General features: G+C 42.6%; 1 protein-coding gene across 1 annotated transcript in view; it reads right to left on the bottom strand.

The window, feature by feature from the left end:
• Positions 1-5,283: 5,283 nt before the first annotated feature.
• LOC119815205 (nucleolin-like) overlaps positions 5,284-25,885 on the bottom strand; it is a 72,257-nt gene continuing 51,655 nt past the window's right edge. The window contains 1 exon segment of the mRNA XM_042055141.1: positions 5,284-5,436. Coding sequence (XP_041911075.1) covers positions 5,284-5,436 — 153 coding nt within the window.

The following is a 25,885-nucleotide window of genomic DNA, read 5'->3' as shown; positions in this document are numbered from 1 at the left end:
ATTCCTTAACCTTCCTTTCTGACATGTATATGCATGCTGTGGCACTCACGCACATGTGCTTGATTTCATATGTACTGTCACTCATGCATACATGCTTGTTCCTGTATGTGCTCTTATTCATGCATGCTGTGGCACACATGCACACATGTTTGCTCTCATGTGCACTTCTCTAGTGCTTACTGTGGTACACATTCACATCTGCTGGCTCCCATATACACTTTCCCTTGTGCATGCTGGGGTGCACATGCACACATGCTTGCTCCCATGTGTACTCTCACACAATCAGTACAGACATGCTTGCTCCCATGTGTATTCTCACTCATGTAATCCATGGCACATGTGCGTACATGTTTGCTCCAACATACCCTTTCCCTTGTGCACACTGTGGCACACATGCTTGCTTCCATATGTGTTGTCACTCATGCATGCTGTGGCACACATGCACACATGCCTGCTCCCAAATGTGTTTTCATTCATGCACGTTGTGGCACAGATGCACACATGCTTGCTCCTATATATGCTCTTATTCATGCATGCTGTGGCACACATGCTTGCTCTTATATGTGCTTTCATTTGTGCTGCTGTGACACACATGCACATGTGCTTGTTTCATATGTACTGTTGCTCATGCACACATGCTTGTTCCCATATGCGCTCTTATTCATGCATGCTGTGGCACGCATGCACACATGCTTGCTCCCACATGTGCCCTCACTCTCTCTCTACCCTCTGCCCCAGGAGCCCATCAAATGTGATCTATATCAATTGTCTCTTCTCGTCTCTATTTTCTGGTTGAGTTTGACCACTGGTTGGTGACAAAAGGTCATGGTGGTGGGATGGGGGAGAGGGAGAGTAAGTTGTCTTTTTATTCCTCTGATTCCACCCTTGCAGGCTGTCTTGATTTCACAATGAGATCAAAATAAAAATTAAGACTATAAATTTATGAGGTTTTATAGAAATTTTATGAAGATTTTTACTTGTTGAATCTAATTATTTCAGGAGCTTTATTTAGTGTGTTTTCTAGTATCATTTTTATTATATTTTATAAGAAATCATACTCCGAGAACAAAACGAATAGAAAATGTACAAACCGGGTCCTTCAGCTTAGATTGTTGACAAAGCCCTGCTGTGGGTTCTGGTACCTGCTTCCTGGCTTCTGCTGGGCTGGATGCCAGAAACAGTACATAACTCCAAACCCTGAGTGACAGAATTGTGCCCTGGCCTGGGCCTCACCTACATCTGACTCTGTCATGGTTCCTTGGCCCATCTTGAATTGATCTAGCAAGACTCCTTATTTGCTCCTTATTGGGACCTAATTGACACTAGGGAAACCCAAAGCGAGGTGGCGATGCTGAGAGAATGTATGGAGGAGTGACAAGAGATGGTAAAGCCACAAGTGAGTGTTGGCTAGAGGGAAGGGGTGTGTGTGTGTGTGTGTGTGTGTGTGTGTGAGAGAGAGAGAGAGAGAGAGAGAGAGAGAGAGAGAGAGAGAGAGAGAGAGAGAGAGAGAGAGAGAGGCAGTCATAGTCATAGCAAGGGCCAAGTAACTTCAAGATGAATAGGGCTTGAGCTAAGGTCGTGGCACCAGGGGTGGGTGTTCACAGATATTCGGGCTAGGTATCATATTATCAGGACTGCAGCAACCACTGTGTAGATAGCTTCAACACAAGAATTCAATACTGTGGCGGTTGTGAAATTATGACCTGTGAGGCAAACACAGCCTACTATCCATTCTTTAAGTAAATGAAAGTATCTTAGAACATGGTCTTACTTATGTGATGACTCAGGTGTACTTACTCTATGAGGACACAGCTGGGGAAGGATGAGAAAGCCCATGTGTGGTCTGCAAAGCCGGAGATATGTACAGTTTAGCTCTGGAGAAAACGTTTGAGGACTCTGGAAACAAGAACCTGGGAAGCTGTTGTTTTTCAGAAAGTTGTGGAGCTGAAGTGGTCCTGGCTATTTCAAGGCCTAGGAGATGGTCTGGACCTTCCACTGTCTAGCCTGATGTGGATGCCCTAGCATTCTGAGTGAAGCTGGATATATTTGTGTAGCATTCCAGGTGATGAAGAGATAGCTGGGGAGTGGGTGGGAAAGCTGCTTTTCTCCTGACTTCTCTCCTCTGTATGTTCTCTTCATGTGCTAATCAGAGTGGGCGGTAGCTCAGATGATCTGCCACTTTCCTTAGGCCATCGTGGATCTGTTCCTGGGGGAGGGTTCTGAGTTGGCTTTGAATGAGGTTGTAAGACCCGAGAATGGACCTCGTCTCCAAGGAGAGCTGGTGTTACGAGGATAGGAAGCTGTGATGGCCTGCCTGCTCAGTTAGCCGTGCTCATCCCTCCATGCATTCTGCAGTTATGGACTGTATGGGTCCTGCCAGCTGTTGGAGCTTCTCAGGTAACTCAGATGGAAACCAGCCTTGGACGAGGTGGGAGGAGCTTGCGGTCTAAGAGGAGTCCATCTTCTCAGGGAAGGACCCTGTGAACCTGACACAGCATCCTCTTGGCAGGCAGGGAGACTGAGGCTTCTCCAGGGAGGATGGGGTTTGACCTGCTGGCACATTTTTTCCAGGCAGTACCTGTTTACAATGCATGGTCACAGGGGCTCTTGGTGGGCCTTCCACTCAAGCCAGTGATGTAATGGTATGCAGAAGAGGAGAAAAGGTCAGCACCCTCTTAGCTTTTTCCTTTTGTCCAGCAGTGAGTGTTACCTGCCAGAAACTGAAAGGCCTGCCTCAGAAATCTGCTTGGCCAATTTTCTTCCTGATCTTCCTTCATGAACTCTGCCTAGAAATGCTTGATTGCCTAGATATGAGGCGGGCCAAACTGTATCTTACCTGCTTGGTTGAATGACATTACTGTGAGTGTTGCACAAAGGAACCTAACCTTTAGTCACCGGAGACTCCAGCCCATCGCCCCAGTCCTCCCTCCCTATAACTCTAGAGGACCCATCTCTGCAGATGTGTAGAATGCTTTTATTTCTTTACCTTTCTGCTGTCAGGATGCTCCATCCCTTCTGTGCAGCAAGCTCCCATTTTTTGATTAGGACTCCCTCCAAGAGCTAGTCATAGGCAAGAAAGATGTCCTTGTCTCCATCCTCAGGGCATTATCCTCAAAGTGCTGCTCATCATGATTCCAGTTCAGAGAGCTCAGGAAACACTCCTACACAAAGGAGTGTGTACGTGAGATGATGCAGAGGCTAGTGATTACCACCATACAGATGTGCAGGGCTGTCTTCGCTCACTGCAGCTTCATCTACCATACAGATGTGCAGGGCCATCTTCGCTCACTGCAGACTCATCCACCATATGTATAAGGCATTGATGGGAACCTGAATAACACCGATGTCTAATTTTCTTCTATGAGATATGAAGTTTGGGAAACAAGATGCTAAATCAGTAGGTTAGGGTTGTACATAGGACAACAGTGGAAACAATACTAATTTGTTAATAGGACTGCTTTGGTTGAGTGCTGTTGGTGCTAGGAAGAAGGTCATTCTGTTTCTTCTGAAGCTGTGCTTGCTTAGTCTTAATCCCATGATCGATGGTCAAGCGCTTTGAAGCACACAGCTGGTCAGGAGCTTTGCATCCAATTTCTTATCATATCCTCAGGACTTCAGTAAGGGAGAGCCTGTGTTTTAGGGAGGATCCTGGGCTGAAAGAAAATAACTTGCCCAGGTCATGTAACTAGGAAGTGACAAGGGCAGGTCAGAGCCAAGTGAGCATTCTCCACTCTTCTCTGTGTGCCAATGGCTCTGTCTTTCCTCTGGGGTGACTTTGACAGGCGTAAAGTACACAAAAGTACCTTCCTTGTTAGCTCGTTTATTTCAGAGGGCAGGCAGCACTGAGAATGTGAGGCTGGAGGGAGACATTTCTAGAACTGGAAATTATGCCACTTCCAGTCTAACAGAAAACAAACCTTTAATTTAATTTAGTTTAAGAATCTTGCAGAAATCTGTGCTGTTTACTGTCATATTAAACAGAAGGAAGCTAAGGCTGAGGGGCCTTTGTAAGATGTGGTTGGCAGTTCATGTGTGTGTGTGTGTATACACATGTGTGTATGTGCATGTACAAGCTCACATAGTTAACTAGAGCACCCACCAGGCCTATTCTCAGTTCTCCTTGGGTTTGATAACATTTCTCCATGAGCCTCATCTAACACGTGCTTGCTGCCTGTGTGAATATCCCCAGCATTGCCTGTCCAATTTTATCCACTCTCCACAGAGCATCAACTTTGGCCTTGTCTTGTGATTTTATCTGTGAGGAGCCACTCTCTACGCTGATGAGCAATTCATTAAAAGCGATGGCTTTCAAGCTTTCTTTCTTTCCAAAAAATTATTAATTTTATTTTATATATTTTGATCATATTCTTTTCCCTCTCCAAACTTCTCCAAGATCCACCCTACCCATCCAACTTTATTCTCTCTCCTTCAAAATAAAATAAAACCAAATACCAAAATCAAAATCAGAAACCTAAAGACCAATAAGACAATAAAATACCAAACCAAAAAAAAATTAGAATAAAAAGCTCACAAAAACAAAACAAAGCATGGAATCCATTTTGTGTTTTCTTAAACCATATTGATTGTCTCCACGATATTTTAGGCATTTGGAGGACAAAGCCCCCCGCATGCCCCCATTTCCCTCTGGTGGTAAAGCCTTCTCTGCCTCTGTTGGGTGGGAAAGCTGGGTGACTCCATAGCATGGTTCTAAACTTGGTAGTACATTCTATCAAGCTTCTCAAAACATAGCTTCCCAGACATTCACCAGGAGGTTTTGTCTAGCTCGACTCAATCAAACCTGTGTAATGTGAGCAGGTGGCTGCCGTCCACGTGGCTTGGGTCTGCTGGTAGGGCCAGCACCTCCTTGCTCTTGAGTGTTTTTGAAGGATGCTGATGAGGAAACCTATTTGTTGTGAGCAAAGCTATAAGCTGTAGTTTTCCATGTCAGTTCTGTACGCAGGAGGTGGGACTTGGGGACCTGTGCTTCTAAAAGCTCTTACGGTGAATTAGTGCTCTTCCAGGCTTGGAAGTCACCTGGGGTGGAAGGAGGATGTAATACAAAGCAGAAGGAGCCAGCAGTGAGTCTTAGAGCCATGACATCCCATCACAGTTGGGTGAGGCTCTTTGCTACTGACTTAGTCATATACTATTTTCTTATCATAAACCTGAGGTCAAGATATCAAATGGGATAAGTGTATGAACTATTACTGAATTATGTTAATACATGTAAGGCATGTAAAATAGTGTATGAATTTCATGAGAGCATTGTAAAACATTAGATGTTTATGCAAATGATACTGTTGTTGTTAACAGCATTGCAAAGCAGTGGTAGAAGCGATGTGAGATCCAAGGACGTATCTGATGGTTTTGTATCCATTGGCCCTTCCAGACCCCTGGTGGAGATGCGCCTCCCTTCCCTTCCTTCTCTTTCAGCATCTGAAAGTCACAAAAAACTGCAAACATGAAATAGCACAATGAACAACTAGACAGACTTTACTCAGATTCACTGATTGAAATGTTTCATTTAATGTTGGGTACAGTACGGCTCCAGAGACTTGGACCAGCTTGGGTTGGTGAGGCATGAAGAAAAGACAAACAGATCCAAAGACACAAAGCCTGGATTGGGTGGGGTGGGCTCTCCACTGGAGAAACCTAAGCATTCCGGAAGCGCAGAGTGTTCATTTTATAGCGCTGAACAGAGAGGCGGGGTTATTGAACACAGCTCAACAGGGAGCAGGGTTATTGAACACAACTGAACTAGGAGCAGGGCTCATGGTACACAGCTGTATTGAGGAGGCTGGTTCAGCTAATCTCAGTAGAAGCAGTCTTCAGACTGTAAACATCCAGGAAAGAGAAAGCTATGGCAGGCATTTTCTGCACACATTGTCAGCATCCACACACTGAACAGGTCAGGCTAAGCATCCACTGGGGAGAATGATACGGTGAACAGTGTTTGTATAGACTGTCAACAACCACACATGAAACAGAAGGGACGGATTTGCCATTTCCCCCTGAGTTCTTGACGTGACTGTACTATGTTGACAGCACACATTGACTTAGGACTTAACTCACTTAGGGATTCCTCCACTCCCTGTAAGTTGTCTTTCTTCCCATCTCTCTATAAACTTATAGTTATGTATGTTTATATACATTGTTTTGCATAATTAAACTTTAACACCAGGAGTACTAAAATACTAATTAGGGATGTTCTTTTGTATGAACACAATGTGGTTGTCAACCTCACAGATTAGTAACTTATTTGATCTATTGTCCATATTCTGACTTATAAGCTGATTAAGGATGTCCTTTATAGCCCTACTCCAGTTCAGACTCCAGTCTATGGCTGGGTTACACACTTACATGTCCAGGGTCTATTGCTTCATCAATTCATCGGGAACATTGCCATAGCCTTTCTCTGTCTTTTATAACATTGACTCTTTTAGTATTTGCATTTATTTATTGATTGATTTTTGTGTGTGTGTGTGTGTGTGTGTGTGTGTGTGTGTGTGTGTGAATGCACAAGTGGAGATCAGAAGACAGCCTTCCAGAGTTGATTCTTTCCTTCCACCATCCTGGTCCCAGAGAACAGACTCGGGTCATCAAACTTGGTAGCAAGTGGCTTTACCTGCTGAGCATTCTGGGTGGCTCCATAGTGACATCTCTGAAGGATAAATATATTCCCCTCTTTCAAATTTGTTGTTATAAAAGCATTCATTTTTTAAAGGCAGGGTGTCTCTACTTACCCTGAGCTGACTTCAAACTTGCAGTCCTCATGCTTCAGAACCCGGGGTGGTGTATTTCCAGGCACGTGTGACCATGTCTAGTGCATATGCCACCATGTCTGGCTGTCCTCCTAAGTTTTAATAGGTGTTTCGTGTTTCTGATAGGTTGTTACTGTGCCCTTGGTCACTACATACTGTAGTCTGGGGTTCACTGGACAGGTATGTCATTTCTTATCAGACATAAATGATGAATTCATAGCTGTTTTTGCTCACTCCCTGGCCTGGTACCAGAGGGGAAGTCAGAGAACCCCAGTAGGAACAAAGCTACAATCATCAAGAAATCTTGAATATTGTTTTGTGAGAACCATCTAATTGCATAAACAGGAACAGAATGAGAAATTAACTCACTAACACCGATCTGATCATCGCCATCCCCGGGTTAAAACCAGCTGTGCATTTTGGTTTGTGAGCAATGGCTTTCCCTGACTATAAAATAGATGGTGTTGGCTTCTGCATATGTCAGCCCAGAGTTGCTATCATTATATGCATTTTAAAACGAGAGAGCAAGGTTAGAGGGGCAGTGAATTTTGAGTAAGATCCCATAGTGATCATCAGAGCAGGAGTTAAGAGTCCAAGCCTGTCTGAATGCCTGTGGTGCTCCACAGGGGAGACATTCTTTACACAGAAAATTCAACTGTTAGTTTGAGTTCTGTAACTAGATCAGGGAAGCCCTGGATAGGATAAATACCAACTGTTCAGAGTTACTAAATCCTTTGTCTCTTTTTGATGCTCACTCTTGATAAACCACTGTGAAATGTCTTGGGTTCAGAGACTTGTTACTTGTAGAAAGAACTGTTTAAACCCACTTAATGGTCTGCATTCCTCTGCTTGTGACCTTTCTGGTTGCCATAATGAGAGCAGCTCAAGAAGTTGTCCTTGGACAGCTGTGCTATATAGAAAGAGAGTCCCAGAAAAGGGGTAGCATGAGTGAAAATCCAGAGGTGGAAACTAGAAAAATGATCTCTCGAAGGTCACATAGCCTACTCTTTGGGATGAGGGTCTGGATGGTCTCCTTTCGAACTGTGAATGCGTACAGAATGCGAGGGTTTTCCCTTGAGCTCGAGAGAGGCTTCTGTGGTCCAGAGAACATCAAGGTGTGTGGTTTGTATGTGTGTGTACAGTTTTGCTCCGCTGACTGCAAAGGTAAACCATCACCTTAGTTATTATTTATTTAGTGCTTCTCTGAGGTCTCGGGACTGTCATTTCATCATGATGACACCCATAACAATAACGTACAAAGCCCAGCAATAATCATGGTAATTGCCTGTTTTGTTGGAGTGCTCTGGGGGCAAATGTGAGAGATTGTGGTTCCCGAAGTGCTTCGGAATTCAGAAAGAGCTATCACCACACTGGCGTGTGGCTGAGTATCTGCTGTGATCACTGCTAACCAGACACTGGGACTTGGTCACCGTGTAGGCTTCACCTCCGATGTTGGAAAGAGGAGCAGACCCAGCCTCAGCATTTTCTTCTTTTCTTTGGAAGAGACAACTAACTCATGATGCAGATTGGCCATGTGCAAGGTCATTTCAAACACTGTCTTATGTGATTAAAATAAAACCTTGTTATTATACGTAGCCATTATTATTATTATTACTCTTTTTAAATGAGATATTTTCGGGCAGACTGCAGACACGATGCTGCAATCCTTTTAAACATACCAATTAGGCATTCCCGAGGAGGGTACTTTTCTAAACAGCTACCACATTGTCTTCCAAATCAAACAATAAACAACATTGGTGTATATCTACATGTTTGTACGATACCATTCCTGCGTAGACACAACCAAAGGTCTACTTATTCCAGATAGAACCTAAAGACAGACCAAAGTAAGGCTATCACTGAGATCTAGCCAGCGAATTTTATTCGGGTTACTTTCAGAAGCAGAAACAACTCAGGCAGTCCTATCACCCAAAGCCGACCCCAGCATGGGTGACAGACAACTCAAGGCTCACTGCACAGCCTGAAGGCAGCTCAGCAGGTTGGGGAATGTCCTGGAAGCTCCATTGCTCTCTGTTTCTTTTCTTCCAAGCAGCTCAGCTTGTCTGAGATTATCTCCCATCAGCACTTAGTGCTAATATAATCTTGGTGACGGAGAGCACCAGGGAGTCTGGTTGGTACCAAGGACTTCCTGAAGTTTTCGTGTTGCTTATTTTCTTTAGCTAGCAGGATAGAATATTTTAGAATGCTCCACTTCTTAATGATCTCTGCTCTAAGACGACCACCCACAACCACCCAGTCTCCGGATCCACAGACCCAACTGTCCCATTAATGTCGTGTTTGCCATTCTGGTCTAAGGACTAGCCAAATCACACTCTGCTGCTTAGTTGTCATGGCTCCTTAGTCTCCTGCCACCTGGAATGTCTCAGAGTTTCCCTGTCTTGCATGGTCTAGAAAAGCTTAGAGCACTGGTCTTTCATTCTAAAGGCCAACCTGGCTAGACGCTGGCTGTGTATGCTTAGAAGTCACCGAAATGGCACTGTGCTCACACTGGGAGGCAGGTGATGCCAACTCCTCCCTTGATTTTCACCCTGGCCTTTAGCCAGGTTGGCTTCTGTCACATTTCTTCACTGTAATCACTATTTTTCACTATTATTAATATTTTGTTGGGAGCTTTTTGAATTCCTCAGTCACGTCACGACTCTGTTCCCTAGTCTTTTTGGTTTTTGGTGACTTCCTTTATGATGGCTTCCAGATGGCTGTCCCCTGTTCCCATCTTGTTAGTTGGCACTCACCCTCTCATCTGTTGATTAACCTGTTTCTTTAATGTCTCATAGTTTTTTCACTCTACCCACTGGGTTGTGAGCCATCCCTATCATTGTTTTATTTAAAGTTCAACATTTCAAAGTTTTCAAGTTGGCTTTCAGGTCCTATTGGCAGGTCTCCATTAACTTGTGGGCACCTCCATACCTTCAGACACAGGATATTCTAGACTGATGCTCATTAATTTGTCCATCTCTTTAACTTTAGGTTTGCGTGTTATTCAGTGGTGTAACCCATCACTATCAGCACATGACATAGAGTAATTGATTCATGCCCAGTCATCTTTTCCCTCAAAATCCATCCCGTTCAATTAAGCTTTGAAGACTTTGGCATAATCACCACTGTTATCTTCTGAACAGCTTTGGGGAAACATGAATGAACCCAGTCTTCTGGTCCAGCATCAGGGATCCCTCCATCCTTCTAGGTCATCTACTGGCATGACTCTCGGGGTTTTGAGGATGTACTGAGCACTTTGCTTCCTCTAACTCCCCCTTCTTTCCCTGCTCCTTTCCTCCTTTTTTTTTTTTTTAAATCAATGCCCCCGAACTGGGCACTGAGAAGAGCAGCGAGAATAATGTCGATCCTGCATTGTTTAGCTTATGGTGGGGAGAGAGAAAGAGAACGTACAGATACACATAGACCAGGCGATGATAACTGATGTGAGGAAGTCCGAGTCACACTAAGGAAACAGCGCAGAAGTGCGTGTGACAGCGACCGCGTCTCTGGTATATATGTGGGTCTGTACGTGCTGTCTTACGTAGTACACAGCTAGTCATCCCTTATTAGCTGTGTGATTATTCTCCGTCGACGTTTGAGCTTGAACTTGAAGTCCCATTTCCCCGCCTTTAGGAAGTCTTCTTTGACTGAGTCAGATTCAGTGATCTTTCCCTTCTCTGAGCAAATAAAGGTCGGTAGAACACATGGGCCTGTGCGTGAGTTGGGTTGTAATGAAGGGACAGGATAAAGCCTAGCAGTGCACGTTCTGAAAAGCTGGAATTCCCTCTTCGTGTTTCTTTCTTTTGATCTTCCCTCGTCCTCTGTACCTAGTATTAGACGCTTGATCAGATTGACAAGACAGAGGGAGAGGATGACTTTGAAACTGGAGAAAAGGTAAGTCCTTTTGCGAACCAACCCACAGCTGTGACCCCTTTCTGTGAGGTTGAGGATTCTATGTGCTAGGGCTTGTTTGGTAACTTCAGCGAGGGCAGATGAGGGACTGCTCATTACACATCGTATTTCAATATCAAATGCTCTTGACAATTCTGTCTGATTGATTGTACACCCCGGCGACTTTCTGAAATACATCTTGGAGGAAATATAACCATGTTTTTAGAAGCTCTTAACTGAAAACAAACACTCCAAACTATATAATCAATCAGGCATATAACCAATCAACGACGAAGCCTCTTTCTTTCCGTGTTCTCCTTCCCCACACATCCCCAAATAAACATAATAACCACTAACTAACTTTAAAAAGGCTGCTCTTTGGGGCGGCCTTTCAACAGGGCGGTGATGAGTTTCGCCTAGAGAGCTGTAGGTGGCGCTGTGGGCTCGGTGCATGGTGTTCTGAGCATCTTTTAAGATTTCCATAGCAAGACATGGAGTCTGGCATCTTTTCAGTTAAACTTCATCCTATTTGCTCAGCTTCTGCGGAACAAGTCTGAGAAACAGATTAGCCGATTTCTGACCCTAAACGGAAGGTCAGCCGTTCTGTGCTCAAATATAGCATTTCACCGCAGCCCTGATCATGTCCTGGGCTGGGCTTTGGAATTCTGCCCATAGGCTGTGAAAATGACCCTAAGGTGTTTCTTAGCACCTTTCTTTGCCTGGGTGTCCTTTCTAGGTTTTGTACTTTAAAGCAGAAACCACATTAACGTCGTATTCCTGGCCTCTGTGCGTGTGCATGCGTTATTGGGTTTCGTCGGCTGCAAGGCTGCTTGATGTTTTAGATCACTTTCTGAACCCAGTATTACGGTTACAGAGGGCACCTGCTCGAATGAGGCTCTTATTACCACCACCTGGTCCCCAAGTCTCTGGGACTCTTTCTTTGTTAGAAATCACGACCGCTGTTCGGGAGGATGGGCCTCACCACGTTGCTGAAGCTCCATCGCTGTAGCATAGAGCCACTTAATAGCAGAAAATTGGGCGCCGACTGTACCATTTGTCAGCCATGCTGAGGGATTTCGGATTCCTTAATTAAACTTGCCTGTTTTAGATTTCATAAAATGAGTCTGTGTTTTATGTGCGTAGAATGTGAGCATGCAGAATGGAGGGAACTGAACCTTGGTGCCCTCCTAGACTGATACAGTTCAACTTCCCTCAACACATTTGCTAAAGGCATGCCTGGCTTTCAGTGTCTCTTAGATTTTCGTGTATCGAAGGGAATGAGATGACACTTCCCATCACATTTCTATAATGAAGTTATTAGGGTTGATTTATTTTTGTGCTCCCCACATTCGCCGTTTTTCGGATGAGTACGTTTGTTTGCTTACTGATGGCCAGTAGATGGCTCTGTGGCATTTCTAGAGTTGACACGTGTTAGTTGGGTGCCTCTTAATATATGAGAGTAATTTACTTTCCCCCTGGCCTGTGGGGAAATCTTGAGCTGTTCCATTCAGCCACACGGATGAGGAGAACGGCTGATGAGGGTTCTTTTTCTCCCTGAGTTGTTGGGAAAGTGTGTGTGTGTGTGTCCCCTGCTGGAGTAGCCAGATAATGACCTTCTATGGGCATAACACCTTTGGGATGGGCAGTGTGCATGTGGTGGTTACTGCTGGCCATAGATCCTACCCAGATGCCAACAGGAAGCACTGACTAAGCATGACTCCTGAACACCAGCTGTTGGATCTCCCACTCCAGTGGAGAGGGATGTGGACTTGCATACCTGACTCAGTTTCCATTTCTCTCCCTGGGGCTGGGGTCTGTTGCCCAAATGCAGTAAATCAGGTGGGTACACCTCTGGATGCTGTGCCTCTCTCTACACAGTGCCTCCAGATGAATGCTGTTCGCTGTTTCTCCCATTAACTTCCTTTGTTCTGCCTTCCTGTCACTCACTGTAGGATAGGGGTGGGAGGAGCCTGTGTGTGCTCTATTACCTATTATTCTCAGTCTTCTCTTCTTATCTTTTGAGGCTGAGATGGCAAGTGGTTGCCCATGCCTGATTCTTCTCTCCTTCTAGGTACTCATGGAGATGAAGGGTTTTAGATCCTCTTAGAAGTTAGGTGGTTTGTTGTAGTCAGTAAAATTTAAACAGGATGTCAGGATGTTATGGACTGAATTGCATCCTCTGAAGTTGAAGTCTTAGCTCTCAGTGGAACTATATTTGGAGATTGGGCCTTTGAAGAGGAGATTAAGGTTATATGAGATTGTAATGGTGGGTTTCTAGTCCAATATTCCTGATGCCATTAAAAGAAGAGGGAGAAACACTGGGGTATATACACACAGAGAAAGGACCAATGAGGACAGGAGACAGGACGGCCATCTGTAAGCCAAAGAGAGAGGGAGGCCTCAGCAGAAACCGAATCTGCTAATACACTTATCTAGAACTTCCAGCTTCTAGAACCATGTGTATTAAATCTCTATCGTTTGAGTCAACGAGCCTTCAGTACTTGCTGTGACAGCTCTAACACACTGAGGCATAAGCTGAGAATTTAAAAGTGTCGGTTACTCATCTTTTCTTCTTCCTTGTTGACCTTTGGTGATATGTTCTTGATGATGTTGCTAGAAGATGGAGAGGCCAAGCCCAAACAATTTGTCTTATACCAAGCCACTGATGGTTCTGATTGTGTGTTGCTGCAGTATGGTCTGACACTAATTAGGCAGACCAAACCAACCTGAACCCTTGTGAAGGCACAAGCCAATGTGTCTGCTGACCGTTGAGGTCATAAGGGGTCCTGGAACTGGAGTTACAGATGATTGTGAACCACAGGTTTGCGCTGAGAATCAAGCCTAGGTCCTCAGCAAGAGTAACAAGTTGACTGTTTTTTTTAATCACTAAGCCATCTATCTCTCCAGCCCCCACAGATATTTCACAGACAAGTTAGAAAATAAAGAAACTGATTTGAAGTGAGAATTATGACCATAAACACTTATAAAAACTTATAAAAGGATGAATCCTTTTATAAGCGATGGATGCCTCATGCCCAGATAAGGGAATTTGGTTGGTTCGTAAGATAACTGGGATCATGGAGATGAATAAAGTTGGCTAATTCATCACAATATTATACTGCTGTAATTATATATGGCCCAAAGGGATAGTGGAGCTTTCTGTTTGGTTTCAGACTGAGCCCTCCCAGCTGCTGAGATGGCTCAGGTGGAGGTGGGGAGGAAGGTAAACCTCTTACTTTTCTCCCTTTAATAAGAGCAACTGTTTTTATGTGTGAGGGGTTTTGTATGTAATTTAATTAGATGAATGATTGTGTTGCTAACATTTTTAAACCCACACTTGTGATTTCACAGGTAAAAAAATATATTTAAAAAACTACTTATCTATATATGTGTATATGATTTTTTATGATTATATATATGAAACATTTGGAGTTAGAACTTTAGTCTGATTCAGTCAGATCTTCTTTATTGGTGTGTTTATGGTCATAATTCTCACTTCAAATCAGTTTCTTTATTTTCTAACTTGTCTGTGAAATATCTGTGGGGGCTGGAGAGATAGATGGCTTAGTGATTAAAAAAAACAGTCAACTTGTTACTCTTGCTGAGGACCTAGGCTTGATTCTCAGCGCAAACCTGTGGTTCACAATCATCTGTAACTCCAGTTCCAGGACCCCTTATGACCTCAACGGTCAGCAGACATACATGCGGTGCACATATGTACATGCAGACAAAATCCTCATTGCCGAGAAAGCAATCAGAAAAACATCTCCCTTTACAATAGCCACAATTATAAAATATCTTGGGGTAACTCTAACCAAATAAATGAAAGGCCTGTATGACAAGAACTTTAACTTTATAAAGAAAGAAATTGAAGAAAATATCAGAAAATGAAAAGATCTCCCATGCTCTTGGAGAGGTAGGATCAACATAATAAAAATGGCATTCTTACCAAAAGCAATCTACAGATTCAATTCAACCCCCACCAAAATGCCAACACAATTCTGCACAGATCTTGGATGAACAATACTCAACTTCATATGGTAAAACAGAAAATCAGAATAGCCAAAACAATCCTGTACATTAAAGGAACTCCCAGAAGTATCACCATCCCTGACTTCAAACTCTACTATAGCGCTATAGTAATAAAAAAAAAAAGCTTAGTATTGACATAAAAAAGACATGTGGACCAATGGAATCAAATTGAACACCCTGACATTAATCCACACGCATATGAACATCTGATTTTTAACAAAGAAGCCAAAATGGTACAAGGGAAAAAGGAAAACATCTTTAACAAATGGTGCTGGCATAACTGGATGTCAACATGTAGAAGATTACAAAGAAAAACATATCAATCACCATGCACAAACTCAAGTCCAGACAGATCAATGACCTAAATATAAATCCAGTTATATTGAACCTGATATAAGAGAAAGTGGGAACTAGTTTTAAATGTTTTGTCACAGGAAACCACTTCCTAAATATAATACCAGTAGCATAGACACTGAGAGCAACAATTAATAAATGAGACCTCCTGAAACTAAAAAGCTTCTTTAAGGCAAAGGTCAGAGTAAATAAGTCAAAACAACAGCCTATAGAATGGGAAAAATTCTTTACCAACACCACATTGGACAGAGGGCTGATCTCCAAAATATATAAAGAACTCAAGAAAAAAAAGACATCAAAATACAAAATAATCCAATTAAAAAATGGGGTACAGAGATAAACAGGAAATTCTCAGCAGAAGAATCTCAAATGTCCACAAGACATTTAAGGAATTGCTCAACATCCTTAATCATCAGGGAAATGCAAATCAAAACAACTCTGAGATACCATCTTACATCTATCAAAATGCTAAGTTAAAAAATACTGAGGACAGCTTATGTTGGAGAGGATGTGGGGTAAAGTGAACACTACTTCACTGCTGGTGGGAGTGAAAACTTGTACAGTCACTTTGGAAATCATTATAGTGGTTTCTCAGAAAACTGGGAATCAATCTTCATCAAGACCCACTGATACCACTCTTGGGCATATACCCAAAGGATACTCAATCATACCACAAGGACACTTCCCCAGCAATGTTCATAGCAGCATTATCCATAATAGCCAGATCCTAGAAACAGTCTAGATGCCCCTCAACTGAAGAATGGATAAAGAAAATATGGTACATTTACACCATGGATTATTCTCAGCTGTAAAACACAATGACAACATGAAATTTGCAGGCAAATAGATGGAACTAGAAAAAACCATCCTGAGTGACTTTCTGAGACTCAGAAAGACAAACATGGTATGTACTTACCCATAAGTTGATATTAGATGTAAAGCAAAGCACAATAAGACTACAGTCCACTGCTCTAGAGAAGTTAGGTACCAAGGAAGACCATAAGAGAGACACATGGATCACCCTGGGAAGGGGAATTAGATGAGATTTCCTGGAGGCAAAGGGGAACAGCAAAGTGGAGGTGATGGGAGATGAGAACCCAAGGGAACAGGGTGGTTGAGGGGAGAGAGGGACAGAGTGGGAGAGCATTGAAAAAGAGATCTTGATAGAGAGAGCCACCATGGGGTGAGGGAGAAACCTGGTGCTAGGGAAATTCCCAAGAATCCACAAGGATGACCTGAGTTAAGACTTCTAGCAATAGTGGAGAAGGTGCCTGAACTGACCTTCTCCTGTAAACAGATTGGTGAATACCCCAACTATTATCATAGAGCCTTCATCCAGTAACTGATGGAAGCAGATGCAGAGATCCACAGCCAAGCACCAGGCTGAGCTCTGGGAATCCAATGCAGAGAAGGAGGAGGTGAGCAAGGGAAGTCAAGATCATGATAGAGAAGTCCATGGAGACAGCTGAACCAAGCTCAAGAAAACTCATGAACTCTAGACTAACAGCTGTGGAGCCTCCATGGGACATAACAAGGCAGGAGACAGTGGTAAGCTTGGACTATCTGAGGAGCCTGGCAGTAGGACCAGGATCTATCCCTGGTGCATGAGCTAGCTTGTTGGAGCCCATTCCCTATGGTGGGATACCATGCTCAGTCTCAATGCAGTGGGGAGGGGCTTGGTTCTGCTCCAACTTAAAATGCCAGACTTTGTTGATTCCCCATGGGAGCTGTTACCTGTTGGGAGGGGTGGATGGAGGGTGGACTGCGGGGTGGGGGAGCAAAGGGAGGCAGGAAGGAGGAAGGGTGGAGGAAGAACTGTGGTTGGAATGTAAAGTGAAATAAAAAATTTAATTAAAAAGAAAATAACTATAGCACACCATTTTGCAGTAGTAAATCAGAAACCATGGATTGAAGTGTCACATATGTATTTTTCTTTCTTTTTAAATTAAATAATTTATTTTACATCCTGGCCACATCCCCCCTCCTCTGTACCCCATTAATCCATTCTCCACTGTTTTGTTCAGCAGAACAGCAGCAGAGCAGCACATATGTATTTCCAATGCCTATCAGGAGTGTTTCAATTCGTGTCCTATGCAGACATTGCTAATCAATTACAGAACTCATTTCCACAAAGCATAGAGATCTTCTATTTAATTCTCAGAGTTAGAAGAATGCCTTTATCATCGTTATTTATAATCAGTACCCATTTGAGATTCACTTATCCATAATTCTGGATATCTTTTCGAGTTGTGGTGAATTTGGTAAACAAATTGCCGGGTGTCAGAGAGCCGAGAGGCAGAGGTGCTGAATGGGTCCTTCTTCAAGATGGCTTCATCACGTACATGTATGATGGAGGAGTGTCTATGTGTTACTTTCATTATTAATAAAGATACTGCCTTGGCCCTTTAAGAGACAGAAAATTAGGTAGGCGGAGTAGACAGAACAGAATTGTGGGAAAAAGGAAGCAGAATTGGGGAGATGCTTCAGACAGTCGCCATATGCAGTCTCCATGCTTCTCCTCTCCGAGATGGACGCAGGTTAGGATCTCTCCTGGTAAGCCACACCTCGTGGTGCTATATAAATTACTAAATATGGGTTAAAGCAAGATATGAGAATCAACCAATAAGAAGCTACAGATAACGGGCCAGGGGCCAGGCAGTATTTAAATGAATACAGTTTCCGTGTAATTATTTTGGGTAAAGCTAGCCGGGTGGCAGGACACAGCCCGCCGCTCCTTCAACACATGTACTTTTGGGGCATTTTGTTTTTCTTCCTGTAAATGGCTTCTCATTCCCCAGGCCCTCTCCACATGCCTTGAGATTGCCTAGTGTGTTGATCTCAAGGTAGTAGTGCTTTTAAAATGATGACTGGCTCCTTACAGACAAGGAGGGGAAGGTCTCAGGAAACTTCAGGGCTGCGTCTGAAATGTGTACAGTCATTTTTGCTGTATATTAGTGATCAAGAAATCACAGGACTGGCCTAGATTTGACAAGGTGGGGGCTCAGACTCTGTCTTTGGTGGTAGCATAGCAGTTCACTTTGCAGCAGAGCAGGTGGGATAGAAGATGTTATTGCCCCCAACTTTGGAAATAGTCTCCATGCATTCTATCATCCTTGCTTCATTTATTTGATGGCTTTCGTTCTTTCACAGAGTCTCTTACTTGATTTTAATTCCAGTTATTATGCTTGTCTTGTATACCCCATGTGGTGCTAAACGGTGGACCACCAGGTTGTCACCGGCTCCTTGAGTCATTCATCAGATAGATAATATCATCTCCATTCCAAAGGTGAGGAAGATGAAGTAGCAAGAGGACGATTATCTCGCCTACGGTCAACAATAGCTACACAGTGCAGTGCTTCAGAGGGGTTTTTGATGAGTAAGAACATATAGCATACCATAAAGTAGTACCGAATTAGCAGGTAAGGAGATTGCGGTTGTGAGAAATACAGGATGCAGAGAGGTGAGAGGGTAGAGTGAGTGCCTGCTGTCAGACCTAGCCTGGGGAACTTGTTTGGAATTGGGCTACCTGTCTGACTTTGAGATCTCTAGCAGCTGGTGCGTGTGGGGGATATGAACAGTGTGTGCAAGAAGTGGAACTGGGATCAGTACTTCCTCCCGTTCCGCATGGCAAACTCAGACAAGTGTTCCTCTCCTGGGTCCTGAAAGAATTTAACATTCTCATCCTTAAGCTGATTGCTGTTTTATTTCATTGGGATTAAAACAACAACAACAACAACAACAAACCACTTCAATGTTGACTGAAGTTTGAGGGGCATCCCCCAAATTAAAATAGGTTCCCAAAGGTGAATTTAAAAACATATCCATGGAATAACTAAAGATATTGGGAAGCAATGTCCTTTATTAAACTTAGGATGATCCCCAGACCCCTTCAACTCCACTCAGAAGGTGCCAGATTGGACGTAGAGATCTTTAAAAAATCTCATTGGAAGGAGTGCGGACACCAGCCCATGAGGTGTAGGGGTTGGGCCACCATAGGGTTTTTTTTTGGGAAAAATGAGAGTTTTTCTGTCTTTATACTAGTCCTGAGAGCAACTTCTAAACCAAATAGTAAAAAATAAATATGTAGAAGAAGACAGGAAAAAAAATAAAACTTAAGAAAAATAAGAAAATCAACGAAGGTTAATGTCATATTAAAGGTAAAACTTTGAGATGTAATCAAAAGTTAAAAGGCAAAGAACAGACTAGAAAAGAGAGTAAAGGCTCAGTTCAGAAAAATGTAAAAGAATAGTGATAAATAAATAAAATTCAGGATGCAGGACTTAGAAAAAAGAGTGGGGTTTCTAAAGGAAAGTGGGAAGCATGGAAAAACTAAGACTAAAATCAGTTAGAAATGATGTCAGGAAGCTGTCAATAAATTTAAGATAAAAATAATAAGCAAGAATTAAGAGTCATGATAATTTAACCAAGAAGACTTAATTAGGATCAAAGATAAAAAATGTAAACTATTGATGTAAAAGGTTAAATACATCAAAGTAAAAGAGAGAACAGATCAAGAGGCTAAAGGACCAAAACCCACAGGGGAAAATGCTAAAAACACACAAGATGATTTGAAGCTGAAGTGCAAGATTAAGGCATTACGAATGTTCTTTTGAGTGTTAATACTTTGAAAAAGAGGATTACAAAAATACTTTAAAAGGAATATAAAAGAAGTTTGAATTCATAGAAATAGATAATAAAAGAAGAATAAAGGAAAGTTTGAAGCACAAACCAAAACAACAAAATTCCCAGTAACAACAGAAACAAAAATTCTATGTAGAAACCCCTGAATGTTTCCTTGGTAAACAAATATTCAGTAAAAAACTGTCTACCTTCCTGGGTCCCTACCTGGAGAATTCTGTTACAACAGCATAGATAACTACATCAGGGTAGAGAAAACAAGTGGCTTGGATTCTTGGCACCCAGCACTATTTTTTTTTTTTCTGTAAAGAAATGACAGTTACTTTGTAATCCAGCCAGTTTGGGTTTGAGGTGGGCAGAAACAGTGGCGTCCCTGCTATGAAAACATCCCAGGCAAAAACTCCATGGGAAAGTAATTTGTCACCCAGAGAAAGGGGGGAAAGAGGCTCGGGGAGAGGGATAGGTCATGGGTAAGGGTAAATGAAGGTAAAGGTATAGGAGGGCAAGAATTAAGGGTAGTTCTTTTCAGTTATTGATGCAAGGGATGAAATCTTCTGAGAACCAGAGGGCACTAACAAGAATGAGCACCGTCAACGACACAGTCTTGTGTAGCACAACCAGGTAGTAAAGAATTCCTGAGGGTAGCGCTGCATGCTAGCTGGACTGGCTGGCCAGTCTTTGCCTAAAGCTGCCAAACTACCACACTTAGTACTGACTCTGTAAAATGGATTTCAGTGGGTGCAAAGTCAAGGGTAGTCAGAATCCTGGGACCTTAGTGGAGCAGAGTTAAACAGCAATGGATCTACATGGTGTATCCAGGGCCTACTCAACCAGAGACACTGACTGAGTGGAGAAGGGGCAGAAGGTTTGCATGAAGTCAAGGTAAGGGTTGTTTCCCTGACACTCCCTTCCAATTATATAGAACCTCTTCTTTAGTCCTTATCTTGACGTTCTGGAGGTTAAACAAGCTAGCACTCACAGAACGTGGTGCTGTTTTGATGAAGAGGATGGTAAAAAGCACGGACGGTTCACATCTTTCAGGATGTTGGGAGCAGATACTGGAGAAGTAGATGAGAACAGAGCTGGATGGGCATTGAAGAAGGTGGGGGAGAGTTCCGAACACGTGTCTATCAGCAGCAATGGAGAAGGGAAGGCAGAACATCCAATTCAGAGGTTTGGAGTGGAGGTGATAGGGACACTTGCTCAGCCATGCTCATTGCTGCTTTATTCATAGTGGTCAGAAATCAGAAACAGCCTAGATGTCCCTCAGCTGAATAATGGGTAAAGAAAATGTGGCACATTTATACAATGCAGCATTACTCAACTCTTGAAAAAAGAATGACATCATGTATGCAGGCAAATGGATGGAACTAGAAAAAAATTATTCTGAGTGAGGTAACCCAGACTCAAAAAGATAAATAAGATTGGTATTTTATTCAGCCATCATCAGAGAGTCTCCTCCTGCAGTAGATGGGAACAAATACAGAGACCTACAGCCAGACATTCAGAAAGAGACAATACATACATACAACTCTAAATAAGGTGCCTCTATCAAATCTCTTCTCTCAGAGCCCAGGGGACCTGAAAGATGAGGCAGGAGGAGTCAGAGAGATAGAGGGGACAGAAGACACCAGGAGAACAAAGCCCTCTGAAACAACCATGCAAAATTCATATGATCTTACAGAAACTGAAGCAGTATTTAAGGAGCCTTCATGGATCTGTAACAGGTCCTCTGCATATATACCATCATCTTTCAGCTTAGTACTTTATTGGAATCCTGAATGTGTGAACAACTGGGTCTCTGATTCTTGTTTTTTTTTTTCTTGGGGCTCTTTTATTTTTCTGCAGGCTTGTTTTGTCCAACTTAGATATATTTTTTGTTTTGTCGATTATATTTTATTTTGTTATGTTTTGTTGTTATTTCTTAGAAGACTATTCTTTTCTAATGAGGGACAGAAAGGGAGTGGATCTGGGTGAAAGAGGAGGAAGGGAAGAACCGGGAGGAGTAGAGTGAAGGGAACAGTATTCAGATTTTATTGTATGAGAAAAGAACTTTTGTTTAATAAAAGGGGAAGTAAGTGGGGGTGGTGAGCTTGATGGGCTGAGTTAGAACATCTGGTTGTTTTCATGTGGGTCCTGGACTTGTAGGAAGAGACTTCAAAGTGAAGGAAAGTGGCTTTTAGTAAAGGTCAAAGCAGAAGGGAAGAAGAAGCTGGGGGAGGGAGGTGGAAGGACTCAGAGTTCTTTTAAGATGAGTGTGGTGGGGGCTGGAGAGATGACTCAGCACTTAAGAGCACTGGCAGCTCTTCCAGAGGTCCTGAGTTCAATTCTGAGCAACCACATGGTGGGTCTAATGCCCTCTTCTGGCATGCAGATGTACATGCAGATAAAGCACCATATACCTAAAATAAATAAATCTTAAAAATTATTTAAAAAGATAAAAGTATGGTGTCCGAGAAAAGAGAAGAGAGGATTTGTCCAGCCTGGGCAGGTGGAAGTCTGGAGTGGAAGTCTAGAGGATGTCAATTTATCTATCTCTAGGACAATATGTGGGACACAGAGTATGCTGGGAGACAGACAGATGTGTGGGCAGTATTGAGGAGGTTTGTTAACTTTGCAGTGAACAGTTCTTTATAATTAGAACCCTCAGGTACATTCTGATCATCTGTGGGACATCTTTGCCCAGCTTAGCCCCGCCCACCTGCCTCTAGGTGTGGAGTGTCTCCTGTTCTGTTGCCTCTGAGACACTTCTGTGGTTAAGTCTCTAATTATTCTTGTGTTCACCGTTTTCTTTGACTTTGTGGCATCTTCTGCCTTAAGCAGTGGTTCTCATGTACTAGATTTTCTGAAACATCATTGGACAGTTTAATGTAGCTTATCTTATTCCATGGTTTTGATATAGACATGAAGGATTCTACATATTTATTGGTAACCAAGGACAGGGCTGTATTGTTGTATATATTTTTTGTTTTAGGGATGCAGGTGTGCTATCAGGAGAGGCTAGGAGGAAGACATTCAATACTCACTCTCCAGTTATGATGATTTACAGATACTAATGGAACCAAAACTGAATGGTGAAAATTTAGGATGCAAGCGTAATTAGAAAGATTATAGATGTGAGTCTCAGAATGCCCCATAGTATTAGAGAAAGTTGAATTGCGAACAAAGTGCTAAACGCACATTGTCCTGGCATATCAGACAATAGGTATAAGATAATGTTCCTATGCGCCTGAAAAACCATTCTGAGGCAATAGCTGCTGGCAACTCTCCTGCAGGTAATGACAACACCAGTCCCCACACATCTGCTAAGCGGATGGTCTATCAGTGATGCTTTACGATGACGATTTGTTTCTGGGTGGAGGTGTTCGGTAGACAGCAGCCACACATTTTACGTGTGAGACTGCTGGGAGAGATGTGTTTGCAAAAGGGCTTTCTCAGAGCGTGTCCTTCTCAGGACCAGCTCAACATCCAGTGCATGATCTGGCATCCATTTCCGTGAGGGAGAGAGAATCAGGATCCTCACTTTGAATACCAATTAAATGGCTTAAAATGACCCGGTAAATGCACTGATTCCAGACAATCTGGCTCCGGTACGAAGAAAAAAAAAAGCCTTTGATTACTATGGAAACTTAAATGCCATGATAGAAGACTGGCTGGAGAGGGGGCCAGGGTTCTTTAGAGATATTAAAAAGAGGGTAAATGACCTCTTTTGACTTTGGGCTCCTAGGAAGAAACTTCTCTCCTTAGGAAGGAGCTGGTGAGGGTCCTTCAGAGAAAAAAAAGGGTGGTTTAGACAGACTGTTTAAGTAATAGAACAAGAGTCTTGTAAGTAGTCCTTGCTTTAGGCTACACTTGGATACTTTGGATTTGCTTCTCTTCTCCCGTTCCTTGTCCCTCCTTTCTTTCCCTCCCTTCCTCCTTTGTTTCCTTCCTCTGAGACAGGCGGGTCTCAAACTTACCCTGTATCCTCTAGGCTGGCATTAAACTTAAGATACTCCTCCCTCTACCTCCCAAGTGTCACAGTTATGTGCCCTATGCAGGGCTTTGATCTGATTTTATTTTTCATTGCTGGAAACTGAAACCAAGACTTTTCCAGGCAAGTGTTTTGCCATAGAACTATATCTCCAGTCCATTTTAGCTTTTCTTTCAACATAGGGTATTGATATGTTGCTCAGACTGGCCTCAAACTTGTGATCATTTAGTCTCATCTCCTGAATATATGAGATTACAGGCATGTCTGTCAGTATACATGTATGTATGTATGTGTATATGTATGCAGTGTATATTTGTATCTGTAGCATAACTCTTATTAGGATGAATCAGATATAATTAAGGAGTACTGAGAAGAGGCATCAACCCCACAGAAAAGGCTTCTGAATGCAACATCACCTAAGAAGGTTGCTACTATTTCTGGAGAGAGAGTGGAAAGAGGGCATTAAGGTCCAGTGCTGATGGTGACATCCATTGTGGGTTTCCTCTAAGGTGACTACTTGAATTTGTACCATTGTGAGGTCCTTTCATTCCAATGTGGGCTGCGCCTAATGGCTTCCTTCGGATTAATAGACTATGGAAGAATGATGAGTTTCCAGTTTTGAGACTGGGTGGCAGAGTGATCATAGATTTCTTTCTTAATTGCTTTTTTTTTTTTTTTGCTGTTTTGTTCCAAGAAAAACTGCTGTAGGAATTCCTACTGCCAGTAGCCTTTAAGTGACCTACCCACTTGGGCGTGGCCTCATACTATATATGCTGATGTAAAGTGCATGTTTAGCCTCTTTTCTGGCTGCGGGATTCGGTTGCTCTTCCCTGTTCCAGCAGAGGATTGTGCCCTATGAGTCTACCCCTAAATAAATAACCTTTTATTATACTCGGTTCTGAGCTATTATGGGATTTCTGTCTTAGCGTCCTTCTTCATCTGGTGCCCCATGTAGATCCGAACTCCACACCTACCAGGTGGATCAGCTTAAAGGCCTAAATGGTCCACAGCCCAGAATGTCTCCCACCCCCACCAGCTTGACTCGCTTTTGTTTTTTGTAAAACCCCACCACAGTGGAACTGTGTGCGGCAACTTGGAAATTTCCCAAGCACAAACACGCCCCTGCCCCCATTGCCACGTTCCCTGCAACACGGCAACTTGCACAACTTCTGGTTTATACTCCGGGCTCCTGAGTTCTGGGTTTCTTGCTCTGTATATGGAATTGATTTAATTGCTTTTAATTTGTCAAGCAAAGCATATTTCTCAGTATTTAACCAGCACCAAGGCTCGGAAACCTAAGTGGCTCAGAACTGTTTGTGGCACCAGGTTGCACCTCTAATCACGAGTCTGAAGCCACGACACCTGCTGGACAATAAAGATTATTACCCCTAAAACAATCTACTGGCTTCATAACAGGTAATTAATAAAACAGTAAATTTGAAAGTTGTATAATTGCAGACAACATTACCATTGAAAATTTTTCTCTATTCTGCAAGGCTTATGTGGTTATGGTGATATTTCCATTATATTGCATATTGGGACTCAGTTTTTTCTTTATATTATATCCTTAAGAAAATAGCTTGATAGCAGAGTCAAGAATGAGGCACTTTTAGAAATGATACAGTCTTTACAGACTAATAATGAAAGCTAGCTGATAGGATTAATACCATCAAAAATCAAATGTTACCTGAAAAAATCAATACTATTGAAAAAAGTAACATCAATTTAACAGACAAAATTCATGTCAAAAGATACTGAGAAATTATCTGAAAGAATTCATAGTGTTGAATTTGACAATCAAAATTTGTCAAAAAGTTATGATAGGTTAGCAGATAGAGTATCTCACAGGAAGGCAGTCTGCATGCTATCCAAATAATGTCCAAGGATGAGGTGTTATCTTTAAAGGGAAAACTTCAGACTTGGAATCACATGTGCAGAATGAGGACCAGAGGCTAGGTGCCTCAATGAAATCACTAGAAATATATCCAGTCAAGGAGATTCAGGTTTTATAAAAGACAGCAGTAAAAAGATTTGAAATGACTGAGGAAATTATTGGAGCTAATGAGCAAGGAAAGAAGGTACAAGGACAGGATTTAACATCGCCAGTAGCTGTCAGAGATGATTTACCCAAGGTTTTAGTTTCCTACCCTGCAATCTACTCTTACAAAGCATCAAGTTCTAAAGGCCCAAAAGGATGCAAAGAAAGTAGATGGATACCTATAGGAATGAATGATCTAAA

This window comes from Arvicola amphibius, chromosome 5 (genome assembly GCF_903992535.2).
Source record: "Arvicola amphibius chromosome 5, mArvAmp1.2, whole genome shotgun sequence".
NCBI lineage: Eukaryota > Metazoa > Chordata > Mammalia > Rodentia > Cricetidae > Arvicola > Arvicola amphibius.
The sequence above is the reverse complement of the archived record's forward strand: the minus strand, read 5'-3'. Positions and strand labels throughout refer to the sequence as shown.